This window comes from Lagenorhynchus albirostris, chromosome 13 (genome assembly GCF_949774975.1).
Source record: "Lagenorhynchus albirostris chromosome 13, mLagAlb1.1, whole genome shotgun sequence".
Lineage (NCBI taxonomy): Eukaryota > Metazoa > Chordata > Mammalia > Artiodactyla > Delphinidae > Lagenorhynchus > Lagenorhynchus albirostris.
The window spans coordinates 13,602,412-13,627,136 of record NC_083107.1 but is presented as its reverse complement, the minus strand read 5'-3'; the positions used below and the strand labels follow the sequence as shown (position 1 = coordinate 13,627,136).

At 42.2% G+C, this 24,725-nt stretch overlaps 1 protein-coding gene across 5 annotated transcripts in view; it reads left to right on the top strand.

Annotated features, from left to right (window-relative positions):
* Positions 1–692: 692 nt before the first annotated feature.
* Positions 693–24,725, top strand: part of KDM3A (lysine demethylase 3A) — a 63,658-nt gene continuing 39,625 nt past the window's right edge. For all 5 annotated transcript variants that reach the window (XR_009543991.1, XR_009543992.1, XR_009543993.1 and 2 more), the window contains exons 1-10: positions 693–747; positions 1,286–1,500; positions 9,055–9,210; positions 10,431–10,541; positions 13,474–13,576; positions 14,274–14,398; positions 15,030–15,102; positions 15,207–15,295; positions 21,557–21,720; positions 23,299–23,813. Coding sequence is in view for 2 of the 5 variants with exons in the window: in XM_060168465.1 (XP_060024448.1) it covers positions 1,315–1,500; positions 9,055–9,210; positions 10,431–10,541; positions 13,474–13,576; positions 14,274–14,398; positions 15,030–15,102; positions 15,207–15,295; positions 21,557–21,720; positions 23,299–23,813 (1,522 nt within the window). In the remaining 3 variants the exon portion in view is untranslated. The remainder of the gene's footprint in view (positions 748–1,285; positions 1,501–9,054; positions 9,211–10,430; positions 10,542–13,473; positions 13,577–14,273; positions 14,399–15,029; positions 15,103–15,206; positions 15,296–21,556; positions 21,721–23,298; positions 23,814–24,725) is intronic.

Genomic DNA, 24,725 nt, shown 5'->3' with positions numbered 1-24,725 from the left:
CAGCCCAAGCTCCAGCCTCTCCTCCGCGAAGCGCCTGCGCACGAGTCTCTAGAGCACCGTCGCTCCTCCCTCTAACTGAGTACGCTTCAAACCGCACGTTCATGTCCCTTCCCTCCCCCGCTGACTCTGCACCGCCCTCACCCCTTTCCTGTGAGATTCTTCCGCCAAGTGAAAAGCCTATCTTCGGTCGACAGCCTACGCACTTGAAAAGCAATCCAATAAGCACTTACAGCCCTGGGGTTCGCCATTCAGTCTTATCTGTGCACCACTGCAATTTTCCTCTGGGTCCTAAAGTTGATGACCGATTTCTCTGGACTTTTTTGCATCCCGTGAGGCAACAAATGGAAAGAATGGCTGTGGCGGAGGGATCCCTCGCTTACGCTCGGTGTACTTTAACCTAATGGGGGTCGTCCGGGAGTCGGAAGGGGGAGGGGAAAGGGAGGAGGCAGCCGAGGAATTGTTTTTTTCTCTCGCCCCGCCCTCGCCGGGGCGGCCAATGGCGATGGGCTCCTTCCCCACGAGTCTCGCCCAGCTCCTTGGACCCAGCCAATGAGCGATGGAAGCGGCTCCGAGGGGGCGGGCCCGGGAGGCTGTGCGTGTCTTGTGAGAGCTCTTGAACCAAGTCAGAGAGCTAGAGTCGGCTGGGCGGCTGGAAACGGTGGCCGCCGCCGGTGACTCAGGGAGGCGGGAGGCGGGAGGCGGGGTAAGAGCGCCACGGCCTCGGCTGAAGGGATCGGAGGAAGAAAGGTGAAGGCGCCAAGCCCGCGGCCCCGCCGCCCCCGCGCCGCGGCGCAGGCTGGGGGTCTGCGGCCGAGTAGAAGGGTGTCGGGGCGGGGCGGCGGGGCAAGTGCGGAACGGCGGGCTCGCCCCTCCCGCGGGGCTGCCCGGGGCGGGGACCCGGCCGCCTGGGACGGGGCCTCTGCTTCGGGGCCTTTTCTTTTCCGGGGTGAGGGGCGAACACTTTCAAATCCACTTAAGCCACAGATAATTCTCCCCTCACTCTGTCTGCATTTAGGTTTCAGGTTTTGGAACAGCGAAACTTGGGAGAGCCAGGGTCACGCGACGCTTGGGCCAGTGTTTGCGGTGGGGGAGGGATCGGGGGGCGGGAAGGGCGCGGGTGGAGAGATCGGGTGCGGGTCCTCCGTCTCACCCGCCGCCGCCTGGGGTCCCCTCCTCCGATCGGGATTAGGACCCTTTCCTCCGCCCTGGCCTCCCCCACCAACCTCTCTTCCCGGCCCCCTCCCGCCGGCCGCCCCCGTTGCATTTTGTTTTTGTGTTTTTGCAGGGAGGAGCCCTTCCTGCAGCGCTGGAACCATGGTGCTCACGCTCGGAGAAAGTTGGCCAGTATTGGTAGGGAAGCGATTCCTCAGTCTGTCCGCAGCCGACGGCAGCGACGGCGGCCACGACAGCTGGGACTTGGAGCGCGTCGACGAGTGGCCCTGGCTCTCCGGGACCATTCGAGCCGTCTCCCACACCGACGTTACTAAGAAGGATCTGAAGGTAAAACCGGCTCCCGGGCCTCGGCAGTCGGACGTTTCCTAGTTACCTTGGTAACGAGACAGCCAGCAACCCTCCCTCCCTTTTTCTGAAAAGGCGACCAGAAAGTTGGCATCTGATCTGAAGGTGCAGAAAAGTAGACCTTGAAAGTCTTTGAAATGGTGTGTAGAGCGAGGTGTGTTTGGCTTAGAGTTGCCCGTGTTTAATAATGGGCTTAGGGTTGCTCAGACATGATTAGTTATTGCACGCGCTGTGCCTTATCAGGGCTGTACGATGATTTCTCCGAAGGGGGAGTGTTGTTAATATTAAGTTGGGCAAGTGGGTGACGTTAGGAATCATTGAGAATTGAGCACTAGTGCTTAGAAGTGCTTTCAGTCGGGTTTTTTGTTTGTTCCTTCTAATTTCTTCACCCAACTTCTTAAACTTTCAGACTTAGAAGTGTGAGTGTAGAGGAAGGAGCTTAATTCTCTTCAGTATATTAAGGTGGGTATTTGTCCGTATATGGTGGGTCAGGGCAGGAGTGGGTTCCTGGTTGTCTCTGATGAGTCTGTGAGTGGGTGTGGGATATGACCATATATGGAGGGCTGGGGTGGAGCTGCCCCTTATATGGTGTGTTGGAGGGATGGCTTTGAAATATTCCATTTGGGTGTTTGAGGGGAGGGAGAGAAATGGGAACGAGTGCGGCCAGTGATTTTTAATCAGAATGGCACGCAGAACCTTTTTCAGTTAGATCTTTTCAAAAAGAGATGAATTCTGATCGTACTCCCTAATAGAAGTATTGGTGTGAAAGGATTGTGTGGAAACTACCAGTGAGGAAGCCATTGTACCAACAAAGACTCCTTTGTGCAAAAATAACTGAAAAAAGGTCCCCAACAAAGACTCCGAAGTGGTGATAACTTGAAGGAAGCTTGTCAGAACAGAAGAGCTTTCCATCCTGGGTAACGGATATGTTTCAGTATCTTCACTTGGTCATTAGCTTTGCTTTTTCTTGAAAACTGCTCAAATAAGGGAAGCAAGTTTTCACATTGGCAGTTGAATATGTGTTGATTGCTGAAACACTGTTCAAGGAATTGGCATAACCTGTGTTCTTACCCAGAAAGTTTTGACCCTTGAGCCCACCTTCTTAATCATCGTGCTCCCTGATCAAAGGCTCTGCCACCAGAGGACTCCTGTCATACACTGTGAAATTTGGTTTCACTCCTAGCAAGGTGCGTTTTGATGTTTACAGAAAGAAGGTAATGTGGTACAGCCTATTTGCTTAGGCTAATCATCTTTCTCAATAAAATGGGCTTTGTGTAGTAGATTTCAGTCATAGTTGTGGCGGTGCATTTCACCTGCCAAGTAAAATTTTCTCTAGTGCATTTGTTTTTACCCGATTTGAGTGGAAACAAGATTAATCCTTACAGTCTTTAGTTCTTTGGCAGATGATGAGAGACTAAGTGTTTCCTTACTCAGCAGTGATTGCAGACCTGTTGGGTTAGGAAGGGAACCTAGGAGGTCCTTTATGTATGTTCTTTTAAATCTCCACATCTCCCCCACCCCCAGCCTTTGAAGTGGTGGTGGTATCTTCATTTTCAGAATAAAGAAATAGATTTAGGAAAGGAAATCTTGTCCAGACTTGCATAGTTAGCTACTAAGTGACAGAGGGAGCATTGGAATCCACGTTTGGCTATGTGTGTCTTCACTGCACTAAGGTGCCTAACCTGGAGATGACAGGGATTTTAATTCAAAAACAATTTTGACTATAGTGGATTTTTTGCTTTACCTACAGACTTCACAACTGAGCTCTCATGTAAGAAATCTACTCAGTTTCTCTTTTTGAATCATGATTTATTGCTGCATTCCTTAATTGAGTAGCAGATAAAGTAATTGGTGTAAGTTTAAGGATATGTTGTGTTAGCAAAAACACAGTTTTTGAAACATTGAAACCTATTGTGTTTGGCCAGATGCAGGCAGGAACTGAGTAACTAAGACAATGCCTAAGACCTGGGCTTAGGGATATTGAGTTTTGGGGAGTGGGTTGGGGGGGCTGCAATGAATATGAATGAATGAAATTCAAGTAGTGTGCAACTGTTTTAGTACTGATAGAAGTACAAGTCTGTCTAGACTGACTTGCTTCCTTAGTTGAGGTTGAAATGAATGAGACCAAGGCTTGTTAACTTTGTTTCATCTAGAGAAAGACTTTGTAGCAAAGTCACTTACTCAGATACAATGTTTAGTAGTTGATTACAGAGAAGTTAGGTGAAGACATAATAGATTTGTTTCATCTAGAGAAAGACTTTGTAACAAAGTCACTTATTCAGATACAATGTTTAGTAGTTGATTACAAAGAAGTTAGGTGAAGACATAATAGATACTTATCATGCAGTAAATACTTTGATTTAATCCTCACAAAAATCCTAGATAGTAAACCACATTTTTTAGTGTTAGAAATTGAGGCTTAAACAAGTTAAATAACTTGCCGAAGTTTGTCCCCAGACCTTAAACACTAGGCTTTAATATTCAGATAGAGTGAGGTTAGAGCAACTCTATTTTGCTGGGTTCAGTATCCCCAGCACTGAGAACATTGCTTGGCATGTAGTTTTTGCTAAAATATTTGAACAGATGAAGGGATCATAAAATTATTACTCGTATATAGAAAAGCAGTTCAGAAATTATCTTCCGATGGAGCATTGGCATTCTCTTTAACTTGGATAACAACAGATCTTAATTAGGTGTGATTATAAGGACTTCTTTAACCTTATTTTTATGCTACTCTGTTTACTTGAGTGTGAGGCAGATTGCCTCTTAACTGGCTTTGTTCTACGCATGCTGGGAATGCCCTCCTTCCCCAACTTGTTTGTCTAAGTCTTTTCCTTGCTTTGAACCTACTTTTTCCTTGAGGCTTCTGCCCCTTCTTAGTTCTTTGGGATGTCCTTAGCAGATGAGTAGTACTTGCCAACTATATGTACCATTTGCTGCTGTTAAAGCCCTTTTTGGCAATTGGATACATTGACCAATCAATGCCTAGTTTTTTCATCCTTGCATACAGTTGAAACTTGAATGTTGGTGGATTCTGTTGACAGTCAACCCATGTAAAATGAGAAACTTAGCACAGTGTAATAATAAAAAGTGTTTACCCCTATAATTGAATGCTAGACTCTGGGATTTTAGATAAGAGTCTAGGTGTAAGAAGACATAAATAGAAGCATAATCAATTAATTCCTAATTTGTGAAGCAGTGAAATAAGTGATATTCTGTACTGTAGTACTGGGCATAGAGTAGATATGTCATTAAAAACTTCGTGATTAAAAACCATGCCATTGTGTAAGTGCCTACTTTTAAACTTGGAAACATTTTACTTGGCCATTCTGATAGTTTTCAAAATCATATACTTAGGTAAGGTTAGTGTATACTAAAAGTGGAGGTTTTGAGATTAGCTTGATTAGATAATATTAATTCATATATCTTAAAGGAAAGAGATTTATCTTTCTGGGAAGAACAGCTTGAAATAATTAACTTGAAATATCCAACATCTGGTCAAGAAATTTTATAAGCTAACAGGCACGTATTTACAAAATGCCCTATTTTTTAAATAGGAAATTTGGGAATTATAGGTAGTAAGTTGTAATTAATAGGCCTTTTTCTGGCCTTTGGAGTCAGACAGCACAGATAACATCTCCTTTGTGGACCAAGGGATTGTGGAGGAAAGAACACCATTTAGAATGAGAACTAGTCGTATCTGTCACTTTGCAGGAGCTTGGTCAAATCACATTAGTTCCCCCTGAATTTGAATTCTTACCGTTGTTTTTCTTAAATAGAAATTTCTGTAAAAGAGGCTTTTGGTGCGGGGGCTGTGTGTCCTTATATATAGAACTTCAGACCTCAAGGCACAAATGAAAGATATGTAGTTATGATAAACAGGAAACTTTTTAAAGAATGTTTAAGAAAGCTCACAACTTGTTGGTTTTATTATATTTTTTCAAAAGTCATCTTTTTTTTTTTTTTTTTGCGGTACGCGGGCCTCCCACAGCTGCAGCCTCTCCCGCTGCGGAGCACAGGCTCCGGACGCGCAGGCTCAGCGGCCATGGCTCACGGGCCCAGCCGCTCCGCGGCATGTGGGATCCTCCCGGACCGGGGCACGAACCCGTGTCCCCTGCATCGGCAGGCGGACTCTCAACCACTGCGCCACCAGGGAAGCCCCTTAAAAGTCATCTTTTTAAATGTGAAGTTTTGACCAACACAACTTAATACTTCAAAGTATTATTATTTATTTTTAAAAAACTAAATTTATTTATTTTTAAAGAACTAAACTTAATTTTCAGATTACTCAAAAATTGAGATATAGGGACTTCCCTGGTGGCGCAGTTAAGAATCCGCCTACCAATGCAGGGGACACGGGTTCGAGCCCTGGTCCGGGAAGATCCCACATGCCGCAGAGCAACGTAGCCTGTGCGCCACAACTACTGAGCCTGCACTCTAGAGCCTGTGAGCCACAAGTACTGAGCCTGTGTGCCACAACTCCTGAAGCCCACATGCCTAGAGCCCGTGCTCCGCAACAAGAGAAGCCACCACAGTGAGAAGACCATGCACCGCAACAAAGAGTAGCACCTGCTCGCTGCAACTAGAGAAAGCCTATGTGCAGCAGGGAAGACCCAATGCAGCCAAAAATAAATAATAAATAAATAAATAAATTTATATTAAAATAATTGAGATATAAAGAGGCACCTTGTCTAAAATTTGGTTTAGGGTTGATCATAAGCTTTATAGATAGCTTATAGATATGGTAAGAACTGTGATATTGCATACGTTTTGGGAAGCCACTTAAGATCTTAGATTACTTTTTTTCTGAGTAGATGTTAGATAATCATATTGAAGTCTTCCTCCTCCCATTCCTAACTGAAGAAGTGATACTCTGATAAATTAAGATTTGAATTACCACGGAGGTCTTAAAACTACCTAGTCTCGGGCTTCCCTGGTGACGCAGTGGTTGAGAGTCTGCCTGCCGATGCAGGGGACATGGGTTCGTGCCCCGGTCCGAGAAGATCCCACATGCCGCGGAGCAGCTGGGCCCGTGAGCCATGGCCACTGAAGCCTGCGCGTCCAGAGCCTGTGCTCCACATTGGGAGAGGCCACAACAGTGAGAGGCCTGCGTACCGCAAAAAAAAAACCTACCTAGTCTCCTTGCCAGATACTTAACATAAATTGCCTTTAAAATCTACCTAACAATTCAGTGAAGGGTGGGTTTTAGTACTTTCATTTTGAAGCTACTAGAACACAAGATTCAGAGAGCTTAGCTTTTTGACCTGGGTACAGTTAATTGGTTTCCTTTGTAATCCTACATATTTTATTTTATGCTGTAAAATCATTCTAAGAAAGCTTCAACACAGCTGGTATTCAAACCCAGATCTCTCTGATTCTGATGTGTGTAGATGTGCATTCCTCTTACACTATGTTGATGGGAAAACTGTCATCCAAAGCTAAGTTGGGTTTGAGGTTGATGTGCTGTGGGGCAAAAAGACTAGGGGAGATGTCAGAGGACCTGGATTCTGTGGCTAGGCAAACAGAAAGGAAGATGGGCAGTCTCTGAAGCCTGATGTGAAGGACCACTGGTTGGTAATGGTGATGGAATACATAGAACCAAGGTGGAGTACGCAGGGCCTTGTCACATAGTAGGTGCTTAACACATTTACACTTATTCTGTAATAACTGCAAGGTTAAAAGCCTGCCATACCAAGAAGATACGCAGCTTCTCAGGGGAAGTTGCCTGGGAAATTAGGGGTGCATATTTTGTGGTTGGGGGAGAAGGATAGGATGGGTCTCAAATTTCATTGATTTTAAAGATTGATAGTCTATAGCCATAAAACTGGAAAAGTTTGGGATTGAGGCTAGTGGTATATCACTTGGGAACTTCCTGCCTTCCAAATGGATGAGAGAAACAAGGTAAGAGCCCAATTCAGAGAGAAATTTATTCATTCAACAAGTATTCGAGTACTGACTGATGAAATACATGGTAAGTTAAAGAAGACAGACTTTGACTGATTAGAGTTTTTAATATGTCAATCAGTTGACCACAAATAAATAATTCAAAATGTGGAGTAGTGCTACAAAAGAAGAGTACAGAGTTTTGAGTACAATTAGCAAGGGACTTCTCTTGGGAGAGAGAGGGGCTCTTTGGTAAGGGAAGGCTTGAGGAAAGGATTTTTGAATTGGGTTCTGATGAATAAATGGAAATTAAATAAACTTTTTCAAGTTAAAGGTTGAAAAGGGAGATATGATTGCCTATGAAATTATGAAGTGTTGATAGATTTATTAACTAATTCTTTGAAACCAAAAATGAGACATCACTCTATTAAGAGGAGAGCTTTTAAATCAAATTAAAATAGTGATTTTTTTTTTTTTTTTTTTTTGCGGTACGCGGGCCTCTCACTGCTGTGGCCTCTCCCGTTGCGGAGCACAGGCTCCGGACGCGCAGGCTCAGCGGCCATGGCTCACGGGCCTAGCCGCTCCGCGGCATGTGGGATCTTCCCGGACCGGGGCACGAACCCATGTCTCCTACATCAGCAGGCGGACTCTCAACCACTGCGCCACCGGGGAAGCCCAAAATAGTGATTTTTACACTGAATATTGAGGGAGTTTATTGTATCTCAGTTAAAACATAAGAAACATTTTAAAAGACTTAGAGTAAATGAAACGGTAGTGTATTCATAATGGGTTAAGGAAGCTAAGGTGTTTGGTACATTTATATGACTTTTAAGGTTTTGTGACTGATTCCTACTTATGGGTTACTGTCAGAGACCCACTTTTGGACTGAATTCTTTTTTTATGTTTTAAAATATCTGTACAAATTATAAGGGTTTTAACTTTAGGGTTAAAAGGTATTTTGCAGATCAGAAGCAGAAAACTTCATAGTTATTTGGAAAATAGTATTTCAAAGGTAGTTTAATTTTCATGTAAGAAGTTAGAGGTAGTTTTGGAAAATTCTGGGGTCCTTTATCAATTACTTGTTTCTATATGTAGCCAAGTTGTCTTGGATTTCGAACTCTGAGGTAAATTTCCCAGTTTATTCAACTCAAAGTGTTGAAAGCGCCTGGTGCCGAGTCCTACTGCTACCAGAGGGCTTCAGAAGCCAGTGGTGGATTGTGCTGATGGGCGGTCATCTTAAACTCGCTGACAATGTCAACATAGGATTACAATGCCCTGCGAGCAGTACTTTGGGTTTCAGATTTCTGTCTTTGAATTCTCAAAGCTCTGATGTCTAATTAACATATGTAAAAACCTTCTACATGGGGGTTCTTTTTTGTGAAGGCTTCCCAGAGGTTACTTTGAGGGCAGAGACTGGTCTCCACATCCCTTGACTCTGCTTCCCAGAGTGGTTTGGGAGCCAAAGCTTGTTGGTTCTAACAGATCTGGTTAGTTTATTGTGGGTTTAGAAGGGAAGTAAGAGAGCAGGAGTTGGGGGCAGCGTATTCAGATACAAGACTCGAGTAGAATGGTGAGGGTATAATTCAGCTTAGGCATTTTTCCTGTTTATTGTTGTTAATCAAGTCTGCTTTCCTTCAATTTTGTTTGTCTTAGGTGTGTGTGGAGTTTGATGGGGAATCTTGGAGGAAGAGAAGATGGATAGACGTGTACAGCCTTCTAAGGAGAGCCTTTTTAGTGGAACATAACTTGGTTTTGGCTGAACGGAAGTCTCCTGAAGTTTCTGAGCGAATTGTTCAGTGGCCTGCGATAGTGAGTAAAACTCGGGCTTATTTGAACTCCTGAGAGTTCACCCGTTATGAATGAAACAGGGAAAATCTATACGTAATGCCTATATTTGGTCCTCTGGAAAATAATAGTACAGAGATATGACAATGTAGAAGATTCAGAAAACCCCCCAGAACCTCCTGTCAGTCCTGCTAGGAGTCCTGCAACTCTGACCCTTGACTTTTCTTGGGCCTCAGTTTCTTCACTTGAAAAGTCGGGGGTGGAGGTCATGTGGGGAACGTCTAGTCTAGGTCAGTGGTTAGAAACCAGCAGATATATACAGACATACAGATCTTTTTGGTTTGACCCTCACAGTGTTTTAAGAAAATCTAAATTAGTTGTCTACATTTAAAAAACGTAGAGAATGTCCTTAAAAATCTAGAGTTCCAGTTTTTCTTGGAGAAATGGCAAGATATGGCAACACTGGAGCCTCATAGCAGTTCCTTGTCGCAACAGTGGGCTGAAGCTGAAAAGTAGCTGTTGCCTGGCCCCTGTAAGCGTTTCCACTTGGGGTCTCATGATCTTTAAGGTTCCCTCTGGCTCATATTTCTTTGGCTTTAAAGATGCTAGCAGTCAGTATATGACTGCCATTTCCACACCATAAGTCTGGTGCGGTTAAAGGAAAATAGTGATCGGGAGAGCACAGTTCAGGCTATTTGAGACATGAGCTGGGGCTTGAAGGAGGAAGGGGCAGATTGGATAGTTGAAAGGCTAAGAGGATGATTGAAAGGCTGACCAGCTTGTGAAGGGCCTGCATGCCCGTATGAGCAAAGTTAAGATTTTGCCCATGGGTGAGAAGAGCTGCTGGAGATTTTTGAGTGGTGTCGGGTTTTGTTTAAAGTTGTATTTTGCGCTTCGTATTTTTTCCCCCATCTATTAAGAATTTGCTAAAAACGTGGCCCTGTCTCCCCACAAAAATGTACATAAAGCAATATTTTGCATAAGTTTGGGGGAAGCCATACATCTGTGGCCCCAGACCTATATGTTAATGACTCTCAAATGTGTATCGCATTTAAGTTATTGATTCTGGGTAAAAATTACGTGCTCCTGTTGTGGTTGCATGAATAGTTACTATTGAGATACTGATAGTAAATAAACGACTGAATGGCTTTATCTCTCTCCACGTGTATGGAATATTGCCAGTCCCCGTTTTCAGAATTACACCAGCAGCAGTTATGATGCCAAAGCATTTTCTTCTGTTTCAGATGTACAGACCTCTGCTGGACAAAGCTGGTTTGGGATCCATAACGTCTATTCGCTTTTTAGGAGATCAACAAAGAGTATTTCTTTCTAAAGACCTTTTAAAGCCTATACAGGTAAAACACGGAAACAATATTAAACCCTAAAAATAGAAAGACAGACTCCTTGAATATGAGAACTAACATATTGATGTTGATTGCTCTCATTCAGATACCTAACAGAGAAAAGGACCCATCTTATGAGCAGTTAAGTTGTCAGACATCATTGCTTAGTGTTAGCCGTTGGGTTGGTACTGTTTATTTGGGGTTGGAAGGACAGACGTACTACAGTTGATGATGTGTGTGTATAGAAACACCTAGCTGATATGAAGATCATTTCTAAGACTATCATTCATATATATACATATATCTGTGTATGTATATATATATGTCAGTCCTGATTATTTAAGGATTCTGTATTTGGGAACTTGCTTACTTGCTAAAATATATTTGTAACCCCCCAGTCAGTACTTTGGTGCTTTCATGGTCATTCACAGACATGTGCAGAGTGGTGAAGATTTTCAGTTGTCTGACACATGTTCCCAGCTGAGCTTGAATAAGGTGACATTCTGCCTTCTTACTTCCTCTCTTCTACTGTAAACAAGTGTCCTTTTCAAGGTCTATTTAGTACTGCATTTTTGTGCTTTTTCGTTGGTGATTTCACTCTTTAAAATGGCCCCAAGGGTAGTGCTGAAGTGCTCTCTAGTGTTCTAAGTGCAACGAGGCTGTGATGTGTCTTAGGGAGAAAATACATGTGTTAGATAAGCTTCATTCAGCCGTGAGGTATAGTGGCCATGGGTTCGAGGTTAGTATTGCAGCAATATATACTAAATAATGTGTTTTGCAACAGAAACACATAAAACAAGGTTGTGTATTGATTGGTTGACGACAGTATTGTGACCAGAGGCTTGAAGGAACCTAACCCCATCTTTCCCCTAGGAATGGTTCAGTATTCACTAATTCAGTGTTTGTGGTGACTTAACATAACTACCACAAACAGTGTAAATCGTGTGTGTGTGTGTGTGTGTGTGTGTGTGTGTGTGTGTGTGTGTGTTCATTCATATTCTTTCCAATTAGCTTGCAGAACTCCCTCCTTTTTCTTCACAACATTTAGGCTCTTGGTTCTTGCTCCTGTGTGATTTTTTCCTTTATTGTAAAAATGTTGGGAGGGAGGGGAAGAACACACAGATTACTGCCACAGATCACTACCTTGGGAATAATGTTGGTCTTATGATAACATTGGTTTTTTTATGTTTTTTGTTTTTTGCGGTACGCGGGCCTCTCACTGTTGTGGCCTCTCCCGCTGCGGAGCACAGGCTCCGGACGCGCAGGCTCAGTGGCCATGGCTCATGGGCCCAGCCGCTCCACAGCATGTGGGATCTTCCCGGACCGGGGCACGAACCCGTGTCCCCTGCATCGGCAGGCGGACTCCCAACGACCGCGCCACCAGGGAAGCCCTAACACTGGTTTTTTTATATGTCATTTGTGAAGCTTTGTCATCCCCTTTACCCACTTCTGTTTTGTGACCTGACTTGTTTCTGTGGCCTGTAGGACAATTAAACCAGTTTATTTGCTGAAAGACAGTTTAGGACCAAGGGTCATTGCCATTGCTGGGCCTTGGCATTGACTTTTCTCTGCGCAAGTCTTACCTTTACTTCCATGTTCTCGAAGTGAGTGAAAACAAGATTCACACTCTGAACCCTATTTTATAATGTTTAGTAAGTGGAACAGAGGAAGATGCTTTTACTTAATTGCAGACACAAGTTATCTTCATATGTCAAATAGGCATCTTGATATTTTTCCTACATTAAAAGGCAGAATGACTGCTCTTAAGGACCAAGGAACATACAGCAGGGGCTGCGGATGTCTGCTTCACTGAGCAGTAGAGCAGTTTTTACTTATTAGCATTGTTTTCAGGACAGTTCTGTTTTATACCTTTCATGTGTTTAACCTTTTCAGTTTTGTTTCTTGAGGTTGAAAAAGGTCAGTAAGTTTTATTTATTTAAGAGCCCTTTGTGGCCCGCCCCACTGACGTGGTATTTTACCTTGTAGTAGGAATTGGAGAACACATTTAAATTTTTTGAAATTGCAGTAGCATGAAAAAAAACAAAACAAAACACATGGCCCGTTCTGGTTATTAATGTTGAGCTCTTATGAAACCCCTAGTTCAAGTCTAATGTTATTTGGCTTAAGAAATTTTTCCAGCATGGCCTCTCTAAAAGACTGTTCTTTCCAATGGGAGAAATAGATGAACTATTTTTGGCCACTGTGTACCCATTTCACATGCAGAAAAGCATGAAGGCCTGATATTGGAAGGGCTTCTGTGCTATGCAGTTTGGGTTTGGCAGGTTCCTCCTATTGACAGTCTGTATACATTTATCATAACTGAGTGTACACACAAAGCCAGAGCACTGTGGAATAGTGCCAGAAATAGAGCTGCCAAGAATTGAATGTTTCAAAGCTGGCTAGCTGAAGGCTTAACGCTATTCATTCAGATTTTGTCCTTCCTCCCCCCCACGCCCCCCTTCGTAAACAAGAATGCATTTGGAATTCTAGTTAGGGGAAATGAATCTGTGTGAAATGATGTTTGTTAAAAACAGCAATTTCAATGAACTGACACTATGGATCTAAGTGATTTCTGTGTATGTGTCTTTTGCCCCTTGCATTTGGAGCTGTGATTTCCCTAATCCATAGAGTTTGGGATACAGAGTATTTTTGACATGAACTGACTAGCTAGTTTGTTTGCTTATTATATTTAAAATTTGAGCCACTCTTAGTATTGTCTTGCTCTTAGCTTGGGGTGCCTTCACTTCTGTCTGCCTTATTTGTGATGGTTTGATGGTTTCCTACTACTTGACCAGTCTAATTCATTGGAGTTGCAATGGTTTGCTGCCATCAAATGGCTAATTGCCACTACTTTAATCCCTGTGATTAAACTGATTGAAATATCCACTGGAATTTAAACAACTCTTCTTGTTACCTTAAAATGTAATGATTTTCCATCTTTCAGGATGTAAACAATCTTCGACTTTCACTTATCGATAATCAGAATGTCAGTAAAGAATTTCAAGCTTTGATTGTGAAACATTTGGATGAAAGCCATCTTTTACAAGGTAAGAAGCTATGTTTTAGCCCTTCTCACTCATTTGCTCATTAAAAATTCTAATGTGTTAGAAATTCTTTTGCTGCTTTTCCCGTGCAGCTAGATGAGTGGAGGACTTTATTCTGTAATGTATTCTAAAGCCTCTGAAATTTGGAGAGCTCAGGGATCATGTGAAGACTATAAAAGTGAAGTAGGTATTAAACAAGCTCAGCTATATTTTGACATGGAATTTGATATGTTTGGAATTTCAGTCTTATAAAATTAATAAAGCATTAATTTGGTAAGCTTGATCTTGCCATTTACTGTTATTGATTTTCTTGGTCAATTTCACAATTGTAAGTATTTTATCAGACTTAGCAGTTTTGCTGAGGTTCCTGAATTTGGATCCTCTAAAACTCTGCAGAGGAGAATGAGTTACGTCTCAATGTGTTATCTGGTACTACATGGTCTGATACAAATACTAGAAGAAATATATTGCAAGTCTGAGATAAATCAGTAGAAAAGTGAAGCTTAAAAATAGATAGTTTAAATTTTCTCCTAGCTTTGCTGAAATGTCTGTCTTCTTGCATTTATAGCAGTACCTTTTAATGTTTACTTTTTGTCTACTGCATTTTTAAAGACTTGGGAAAAGATTACCCTGGATAATGGTGCTGTTGGGAGATAATGCATATTGCTCTAAGGATTTTTTTTAATTTTTATTTTTTAAGGTGACAAAAACTTAGTTGGTTCAGAAGTAAAAATTTATAGCTTGGACCCATCTACTCAGTGGTTTTCTGCAACCATTGTAAATGGAAACCCAACATCAAAAACTCTTCAAGTCAACTGTGAGGAGGTAAGGATGATGATAATTGTGTGTAAGATAACTTGACAGGGAAAGATAATTATAAAAAGGAATTATAGTATCTTATAGGAGCTAAACACCTTTATTATTTTATATTAAAATATCAGAGTAGAAAAAAACAATTATTTTAAAAAGCAATTATATGTAAGAAGCCCCTATTATTTGTTTTTTTAAATAAATTTTAATTAATTGATTAATTTATGGCTGCATTGGGTCTTCACTGCTGCGCACGGGCTTTCTCTAGTTGCGGCGAGCAGGGTCTACTCTTCGTTGTGGTGCCTGGGCTTCTCACTGCGGTGGCTTCTCTTGTTGTGGAGCATGGGCTCTAGGCACGTGGGCTTCAGTAGCTGTGGCATGCGGGCTCAGTAGTTGTGGCTCATGGGCTCTAGAGCGCAGGCTCAGTAGTTGTGGCGCACGGGCTTAGTTGCTCCATGTCATGTGGGACCTTCCCGGACCAGGGCTCGAACCCGTGTCCCCTGCATTGGCAGGCGGATTCTTAACCACTGCACCACCAGGGAAGTCCCAGAAGCCCCTACTGTTATGTTGATAGAGCTAATTTCTGGTGTGTTCCTGAGCATTTTAAAATTTCCTAGTATCTTCGTTTTATTTATTTGTTTTTAAGATTCCAGCACTGAAAATTGTCGATCCATCACTGATTCATGTTGAAGTTGTACATGATAACTTTGTGACATGTGGTAAGACACACTGTTTGATTAAAATCTTTGTTCTCCTTTCTCCTTTATCCTTCTCACATTAAGAGAGACAGGGACGCCAACTTACCTGTTTTTAAATATTTTAGGTAATTCTACAAGAATTGGGGCTATAAAACGCAAATCTTCTGAGAATAATGGAAGCCTGGTTTCCAAACAAGCAAAATCTTGCTCTGAGGTAACTTGATTTATTTTTGTCACTTGTGTAAACCTTTCTCTAATTCTCACAGTGCATGGCCAGTTTGTCTAGTGGTAATAAAGCTGTCTGCTCTGCTCTTCTGTGCTGTTGTGTCTGCTCTTTGCTAGTCCCAGATCTTGGCCGTAATTTCTATACTCAAGCAGATGGAGATAATATAAGTTTCTGGTTCACTATTTTTGTCAAGAAAAAGTTTTTAGTTTTGATGTTTCCTGAAAATTGTCAATAGATTTGACAGTTTCACCATATGGAGGTATTTTTGAAGATCAATTGAGTTGTGTGTGTCAAATCAGAAGAATGCCTTGCATGAGAGGAGGGGAGGAAGCTTAGAATTCTGAGTAGATTTGGTGTTGAAATAGGACTCCCACCTCAATAATTGAGAGGTTTGATCGGTCATTTATGATTGGGTGAACAAACATACTCACTTTTTGAAGGAAGTGGTTGGTTTGCCATTGCTAATTTCTGCCTAGAAAACTACAGGCTTCTGTGAATGGCACTGTTGAGTTCAAGTACTGGATTTAATTCTATCCTGAAATAGGATTTGGATCAAGAAACTTAAGGCTCTCAGCTTTTCCCTCTCCTCCCTGTTGTAGAGAAGCTGGCCCTCTTTAGCTCTTCAAGTCCTCATGCTTTCTCCAGCCTTAGGACTCACTGTTCTCCTTTCTTTTCTAATCCTAGCTTCACTCTAATTAACTCCCATTTATCTTTCTGATGTGATGTTGCTTCCTCCAAGAAGCCATACCTAACATCTCTACAATCATTGTAACCTATATCCCAGACTAGGTCAAATTCCCTAATTTATTATGCTTTGTAATTACTCGTACATGTCTTCAGGACATCACAGTGTACACAATGGGGCAATTTTATTCAGAATTCCCCAAAGATTAGGCTAGACAGACTAGCCTAATGAGGGGATGGGGGACTGGGGTAGACTTCTCAAGGGAGGGTATAAATGACAGGGTCAAATTTTGAAATCTGGGGGGGAAAAAAGAAACTTAAGGCTTTTTCTTTTTTAATTGAGTTGAATCCTTAGGTCCTATTACAGTACAGATTACTTTTCTCACAACTTAGGTATCCAAATGCACTTGTGTTACATGGAAAGTTTACTGTGTTATAATTGTCAAAAACGCCTTTATGATGCTCTGCTCTAGGCTGGAGTTTAGAATTTTATTTTATTTTATTTATTTATTTTTAAAAATATTTATTTCTTTGGCTGCACTAGGTCTTAGTTACAGAATGTGGGATCTTTAGTTGTGGCTTGCGGGACCTAGTTCCCCGACCAGGGATCAAACCCGGGACCCCTGCATTGGGAGCGCGGAGTCTTAACCACTGGGCCACCAGGGAAGTCCCTGGAGTTTAGAATTTTAAAATTGATCAAGTGGATATTGTTAAGATTGTTGGCAGCATTGTAGAGGGAACTTTGGAGCCTGGGTGGGGGCAGGGCAAGGAGAGATGGCATGAGAATGGGTCAGGGTCAGTGAATGCATCTAAGGCTCTGGATCAGGGCAGGCTGGACTACAACATCAACTAGAACCAAAGCAAGCACGTGCTACACAAATACTAAAGAATCTGGGTGGCTAAGATGATTGGCTTTCCTGAGTCTTAAGCCTGTGTACAGGCCACAGGAACTTTGATACTTGATGAGAAACTTTGCAAACCAGGATGTCTGATACCTCTGTCTTCCTTCCAAATGTGCAGGCTTGACCTCAGGTGGTTCAGGAAGGAATGAAGAGGTAATTATGGATATTAGCATTACTACCTTTTCATTTTGCCTTAAAGTTTACAAAGGGGAAGTAATGTAGTAAGGACTGTAAATTGAGGATGTCAGGCAAGTGATTATTGCCTCTTAGAGGCAGACTCACAGGGGATACTGTCAAGTAATCCATGGTATTAGAAGCTGAAAGAGAAACAGAGCAGAATGGTAACCTGTCAGGTTTTGTTCTGGATAAATTGTTAACAGTCTTGCGTAGAGGTAATAAAGGGCAGTTTGGAGAATTTGATTGCATGTTGCCTGCCATGGAGAAGGCATCACTGTAGACATTCAGTAAGATGAAAAGGAGAGCCACATGATGTTATGTTGAGGTGGGGACCAGACCCGAGGAAATGGCATCCTGATGGATCATGGAGAAATCAACCTGGGGTACAAGCAGGACTGGGGTCAGTGGGGACCTCCTGTTGGGGAAGGTGCCAGTTCTTCAAAGTGTCAAGTTTATCCGTGATGTGATAGGCAATTGAGCAAGTAAATTTATAACCTTGAAGGAGGTGCTTGTAAAATATGGTAACATATACGTATGTAAGTGATCCTGTCTTCCTGACTCACGCTCTTGAAGGGCAGGGAGCTTGTGTTATTGCTCTCTGTCAGCATACTGTCCAGCTCAGTAGGTTTGTGTGCTACTGATTACTGGACACAGTAGAAGCTGTTTTTCCAAAAAGCCTGAACTTTGGTTGGGAGATAAGTTCCTCAACCTATTTGAGCCTTAACTTCAGCATCTAAAATGTGGAAATAAATTTGATGTTTAAAAAAATGTCTGTCTCAGCTCTTAAGAACTATCCTAGTCATCTTCATATTCTAAAGCAATTTGGAGATGGTAAATTTTTACCTGAGTATTGACGTTTTAGAAATTATTATTAATTTTTTAATTATAAAAGTTATTCTCCTTTTATATTGCACTTGTTTTCAAAATAAAGATTCTTACATTTTAAAAAAAGTTATTCTCATTTAAAGATATTTAGGAAACCCAGAAAAGCATAGTAAAGAAAAGAAACATCACTCATAATCATACTTTTCAGAGACTCACTATTCACATTTTGGAATACCTGTCTTCCTCCTGTTTTTTTTCTTTTTCTTTTTCCTGTATATTCGTGGAGGCTTTTTTTTTTTTTTTTTGTAAACTAAAAGCCATACTCTTGTGTAGCTTCCTTTACAGTATATTGTGAATATTTTCCCATATCCTGGGTGATCCTTGCAATCAGGCAAGTTTTTGGAAACACTGGCCTAGCCTAGATTTCAGGGGAGATGGAGAGGTAAAGGAAGAAGTGGGGAAAGAAAGAGAGTTCATGTACATGTGTGAGTGAAAGGTGAGTACAGTAACACCCTTGGTGCACGTCTCACTGTGTCTGCACTTTCCAGATGTGTTGGACTGGCAAAGAGTTTGGTGCTCTTTGGACGACAGGAGTTGAGGTTGAGGTTGAGAACACTCTTGATTGCTGGGGTGAATACTTTTGGATAAGGTAAACCTGTTTGCCAGTAACATCTGGCTCCTTGAAGGTCTTCTCTGCCTAGCAGACTATTCCTCAGAGTTAGGACGTTGCCTGGTTAATTGAGAGAGTCTGCTAAGGAGTGTGAGCCAGCAGTGTCCTTTTTGGAATATCATTATACGCTCAATTATATTATCTCCGTCTGCTGGCAGGGAGGAACTATTGCCATGACTGGTATAGAAGACCTTCAGGGAAAACTCTTCAGGTAAGAAGAAACTTTGACCCTTGTCAAGTCAGAGGCCAATGCAGTGGTGTGCACGTGGAGATGGGTTTTGGAATCGGAGCCCTATCCCTGTTGAGCTAAACCTCAGTAAAGTTGTAGAGTGATATACTTCATCTTCTTAAAGGAAAAGCATCCGGGTTATGGTAATTCTAACACATGGTGACTGCACCGAGAAACTTTTCAGGATAGTTTTCTGCTCTGAGACAGCTAATCTGTGTGCCAGGCACTGTGGTACAGCACAGCCCTGTACAGTATGCTTCATTACTCTCCTTTTTTCTCATTACTGTCATTCATTACTCCTCGTTATGATGGAGGAAACTGAAGCTTAGAGAGGTTAAATAATGTGCTAGGAAGTGTCAGAGACTGGATTCCAACCAGGGTCTAACACCAAAACCCAGTGCTCTTAGCCACCGTGCTGTCGTTGCCACTCCTCTACAAAACCTTTCCTCGGTATGGTGAGGCACCATTGTAAAAACAGCAGAGTCCTCCTCCCTTCCCTCTATTCCTCCATCCTGCTTTCCAACAAATACTTATTGAACACTTAATATGTGCTAGACATTGGTGAGCATTACTGCTTGGTTCTTGAGGTATCTCACAAGACTTAGTTGTAGCTCTTTGAAATACTAAGTGCTAAGAGCATTTATTCATTCATGCATTCCACCAGTCTTTTTTATTGAGCATCTGCTATGTGCCTGGCTTTAAAAGGTATAACAGTGGATACAAGAGCAGGGTCTGTGTCCATAGGGGTTTACTTTTCATTGTGAGGAGACTGACAGTAAAAAGAAGTAACTTAAGGTATTTTCACAGTGTGGTAGTACAGTGAAAGATAGAAACATGGCAATCTAATAAAGCGTAAGGCAGTGGCTTGTGGGACACTGCTTTGGAAAGAGCGATCAGAGATACTGAGGTGACAGTTGAGCAGATTTGGGGGTGAAGGATGGAACCAGCCAACCACATGAAAACTGCCCAGACAGGGGGGATAGAAGTACAAAGGGGCAGGCAAGAAAGAGCTTAGAACATTGAAGACCAGAAAGGAAGCTGGTATGGTTGGAGCACCATAAACAAATGGAGTGAGATGAGGGGCAGTGTTGGCAGAGACCAGACCATGTAGAATTCTTGGAGGCAGTGGAGTGCCACCATCTGATTGATTTATGTTTTATAAAGATTGCTCTGTGGTAGGATAAATTTCAGATAGGAGGCAAAAGTTTTAGGCAGAAATGGAAGGGAATCAGGCCAGTTAGTATACACATAGTAGTCTAGGGGAAAGATGGTGGTCATGGTGGCCCGGAAAGAAATTTATAGATTCCAGAAACATTTTGGAAATAGAGGCAAGATTTCCTGGTTCATTGATCGGATATGGGAAATGACTTGGAGGGTTTTTTGGCTCGAGCAGTTCAATGGATAAAATGAATAGAAACATCTGATTTCCTCATTTTAAGGATTAGGAAGCTGAGGCCCAGAGAGGTAAAGTTGGCTAGCCCAAGGATGTCCTTGTAATAGCCAAAGCCTCCCCCAAAAAATCCTTCTGGGGAACACTAGGCTGCTAATATTTAACCAAAACTGAGCTAACCTAGTGTAATATATGATCAGATGATTTAGCATTGATACCTTGAAATAGTTGGAAGCTATGCCGAAACTGTAATAGTGATTAAGAAAATTCTTATTTTTCAGATATTCGTATTTAGCATATACTAGACAGTATTTTCAAGGCTGTCAGAGGAAATGTCTGCGAAAAAGATTCATGAGTAGACTACATAGTCTGTATACGGAATTGTGAGGTTTTAAAAATTTACTCAGGGAGGTTCTGCATCAAATTTTAGAAGTTAGTAACTAGAAGATGAAACTTTGAAGATTTTGCAAGTTCAGATTTGGTAGGGTGAATGTAAAGGTCATTGTGGTGTGAAAGAGACGCAGTTGAAAAGGACAACGTGACTTTAAATCTAAGCACATAATGAAGAGGCTGGTGAAGATGGTCAGTGGGTTTCACCTGGTTAAGCCATAGACTGTTTAGTTGTCTGGAGTTGAGTTTAATCTCTTCCTTCTCTTTCCATGGTGGGAAAGTATAAACTGGGTAGTATAAACTGGGAAGAATTTGGTCCGTTATTAATATTTTTGTAAAGTTAAAAGTACACGAAAGTGGAAGGGGACAAGTGTCCTAACTTTGTCCCACAGGCCTGTCATGACTTGATATTTTTTGCAGCTTGGGATGACCTTTGTGACTTGATGAGCCACAAACCAGCAAGAACCATGTCCTCAACCTTTATTGCACTGTAAAGGCTTAAGTTGGTACCCAGTAGGCATCACTGCCTGCAAGAGTCCTATGTGGTCTGGTCTCCTGCCAGTCTACGCAGTAAGTGCGTGGTGGGCACTTAGTAATGTCGAACTGAATGCATGGGAAGCTGCCACCACTTGAAGACTGTTGATTAAAAGCTCACTTCTGCGCATTGCGTTAGTAAAGTAATTGCCACGTGGCTGCATTTTCCTGGCATAATGATTCAGAGGTCTGAAAGATCAGCCTGTGATCTTTTATAGGAAGACGCAAGTTTCGTGAAAAGCTGGAGTGACTTATTTAATAGCTCTCAGGTATAAGTCCTTAATTTGTGATTTATTACTTGTTCTACCGTCCTGTTCTTTTTATTTGGTGATTTTGGTGTGCTTGTTTACTACTAAACCGAGCGAATAAACTTGCATCTTGCTAGCGTTTCGTGATGCCTCAACTAGGGGCTTTCCTTTTAATATCTGTTTGGTTTGGTATCTTTTAGGCCTCTCCCAGTGTGTGTCCTGTACAGTCTGTTCCCACAACAGTTTTTAAGGAGATACTGCTCGGCTGCACTGCAGCCACTCCGCCAAGTAAGGACCCGAGACACCAGAGTACTCCCCAGGCTGCCAACTCGCCACCTAACCTTGGAGCAAAAATTCCTCAAGGGTGAGTAGTTATGATTGAAAAATGTTTAATCATAATACAGAGCACGGTTATTTTAGCCATGGTTCTTCCTGTCTGAGCTGACATTGCTCAGGCGGCAAGACTGACCCTACATTCAGTGTTTACAGAGACTCTTAGTGCAGCTAAAAGTTGATGTAATTCCTGCCATTCAGTGTATCTTAGGTTGTCCAGGGAGGTTAGAGTTTCCAGGTTGGTCAGGTGCCTTCAGAGGTGGTAAGTGTAGCAGGCATACAGGACAACATTTAAAGGGTTACAGAAAAGAAAGGGGTGTGAGGAAAGAGGCGCTTTCTTGACGTGATATAGGGAGAATGGTCAATTGAAATACTACAGGCAGCTGTAGAATAATGTCCACTTTCAAGGAAAAGGGAGCAGGTTGGTTGTATATGGAAGACTGAGGTCAGTGGGAGTGTGGAGAAGAGGGAGACAGGGTCCCAGTGAGTGGTTCTCATCAGCCCAGACCTCAAGTATAGGTGAGAAATGTGGCAGTAGAGAAAATACTAAGTCATGAGGCATAGTTACTAAGTTATAGGTGAATGTAAGTTATAAGTTATAAGAATTCTAAGTTATAAGAAATGTAAAATTTAATCAGAGATTTAAAGTGGCTACAAGGTTAATGGAGAGAAGAGTTTGAAGGGAAGGATCTCTTAGGAGGAGTGGTGGCCTGTGCAGGCAGTGGATAAAAACCTAAGGTAGGGGTCAGAGACTGGTATAGAAAGGTAGGCTTGGAAGACCACTGCAGTAAGGTGGGAGGGTGGGTGAGCACATCGGTTCACTGGGAGGACAGCGGGCTGCTTGGGAGAGAGCTTGGAGGAGGGACACATAGCAGTCAGAGAGAGGGCGGAGTGGTCTTCAGAGCAGAAAGGGGGAGCGGTAAGAAGTTCGGTGGTACCCAAGCAAAGATGTCTAGTGTGGGTACTTAAGTGAGAACAGCTTCTCCAGGATGAGATCCTTTGTTAGAGGCAGGAAAACAAGTGTAACAGGAAAAAAGGACTCTGCATCTTGCTGGGGAAAGAACTTTAGGATGAATTTCAGAGAAACAAAGTTTCTTTAAGGATAACCCCTACTGGGGGTGGAGGGAGTACCGGATGGTTCTGTGAACAAGTACGTAATCAGCTGGCTCTTCTCTTTGCTTTGGGTCTTGATCACTGACCAAACAAGAGTGAAATAGTCCAGTGCTAAGGCTGGTAACACGTTCATAGTCAGATAGGGTATTGCGCTGCTGGTGATTTGGGTTCCATGTGATACTCAGTTGTTTTGAGGGAACGCTAAGGTTCATTTTGCTATGAGAAGTAGAACTAACTTGAAGTAGTTACGGATTTATGAGAACATGCAAACAGGATTTAGGGTTATCTTTTTCTTCGTGTTTAATATATTTTTGCAGAGCCATTGACTGATTACTTTTAACTCCAGCCCACAGAAACCTATCATAAATTCTCTAATATAAGCAGTTTTCTTTTCTCTTTCATACTGGTTACTTCAGGGAACCAAGCAATTATTTTTGGAAGGTAGGGAAGAGGTAAAAGAATCCTAGATGCTAGTTTTCATATTACTCTTTTTCAGAAGTCATAAACAGATTTTACCAGAACTTTCTTCCTGTCTAAATACGAAGCCTGAAATACTGAGAACACCAGATGTTGTCTGTAAAGTAGGGTTGCTCTCTTCAAAGTCCTCTCAGATTGGAACTGGAGACTTGAAAACCCTGAGTGAACCAAAGGGAAGCTATACCCAGCTGAAGACAAACACTGACCAGGAAAGCAGCTTGGAATCTTTTCCTCCATCATCGACTGACCTTCCTAGGGAGTGCTTACCTACAAAGGCTTCTTCTACGGCAGAACTGGAAATTGCCAGTACTCCTGAACTGCAGAAGCATCTCGAACATGGACCTTCCACATCTGATGTCCTTTCAAATAAGCCAGAAGAGAAAGCAGATGTCAATAGTAATAGTCCTAATTGTTGTGTAGAAAAAAAGGTAGAACCTTCAACTTTAGGTTGCCAGTCACAGAATTTAAAGGAGTCTTCAGCAAAAGTAGATACTGAAAGCTGTTGTACAAGAAGCAACAATAAAATCCAGAATGGTGAGTGTTTCTGCATATCTTTATTGGTAGAAGGTAAGAAATGGTTGTCAGTACGTACATATCTTCTTCTTACCTTATGAGAAAATGACTGTAGAAAAAGTTCATACAATCAAAAAAGTTCAAAGAAGAAAGTAGAATCCCTAAATCTTCTCAGAAATGATTACTTTTAACATTTTGGTGGACTTAGTTCCATGTATATAGAAACACAGATAAACTATTACACAAATGGGTTCATACCAACAGTTTTACCCAGTGCATTAGTGTAGGTGCCTCTCAACATTTTAAAGTCTGCAAGGATTCCATTATATGCATTTACCGTATGACTTAGGTGGTTCCCAGTTTTTGGTTTAAGAAAATAATTTTGAAATAAAATCTAAAGTGATCTGATGATTGCTTTATCTTCAGCCTATTACTTACCTTTCTGTGACATCCAGGTTGGAGTGAAGGAAGTGATTGAAATTTTATGCTCACACAGGTAGTCCAGATTTGAAATTTTTTTAAAAAGGGAATTGCGGGCTTCCCTGGTGGCACAGTGGTTGAGAGTCCACCTGCTGATGCAGGGGACACGGGTTCGTGTCCCGGTCCGGGAAGATCCCACATGCCGCGGAGCGGCTGGGCCCGTGAGCCATGGCCGCTGAGCCTGCGCGTCCGGAGCCTGTGCTCCGCAATGGGAGAGGCCACGACAGTGAGAGGCCCGCGTACCGCAAAAAAAAAAAAAGGGAATTGCATCACCACCTCTAGAAAAGGGATTTTTAGTTAAAGAATTTAAGGACAGTGCTGAAACACCAGGCAGAGTCTCTTTGCTTAAGCGGAGGTCCGGCTGCACCCACAATTTAGAACTAAGTACTCTTCTTATAGAGAAAATGGCACATGTATTTCACACGACTTATGTTAAGTTTGAGGATGAATATC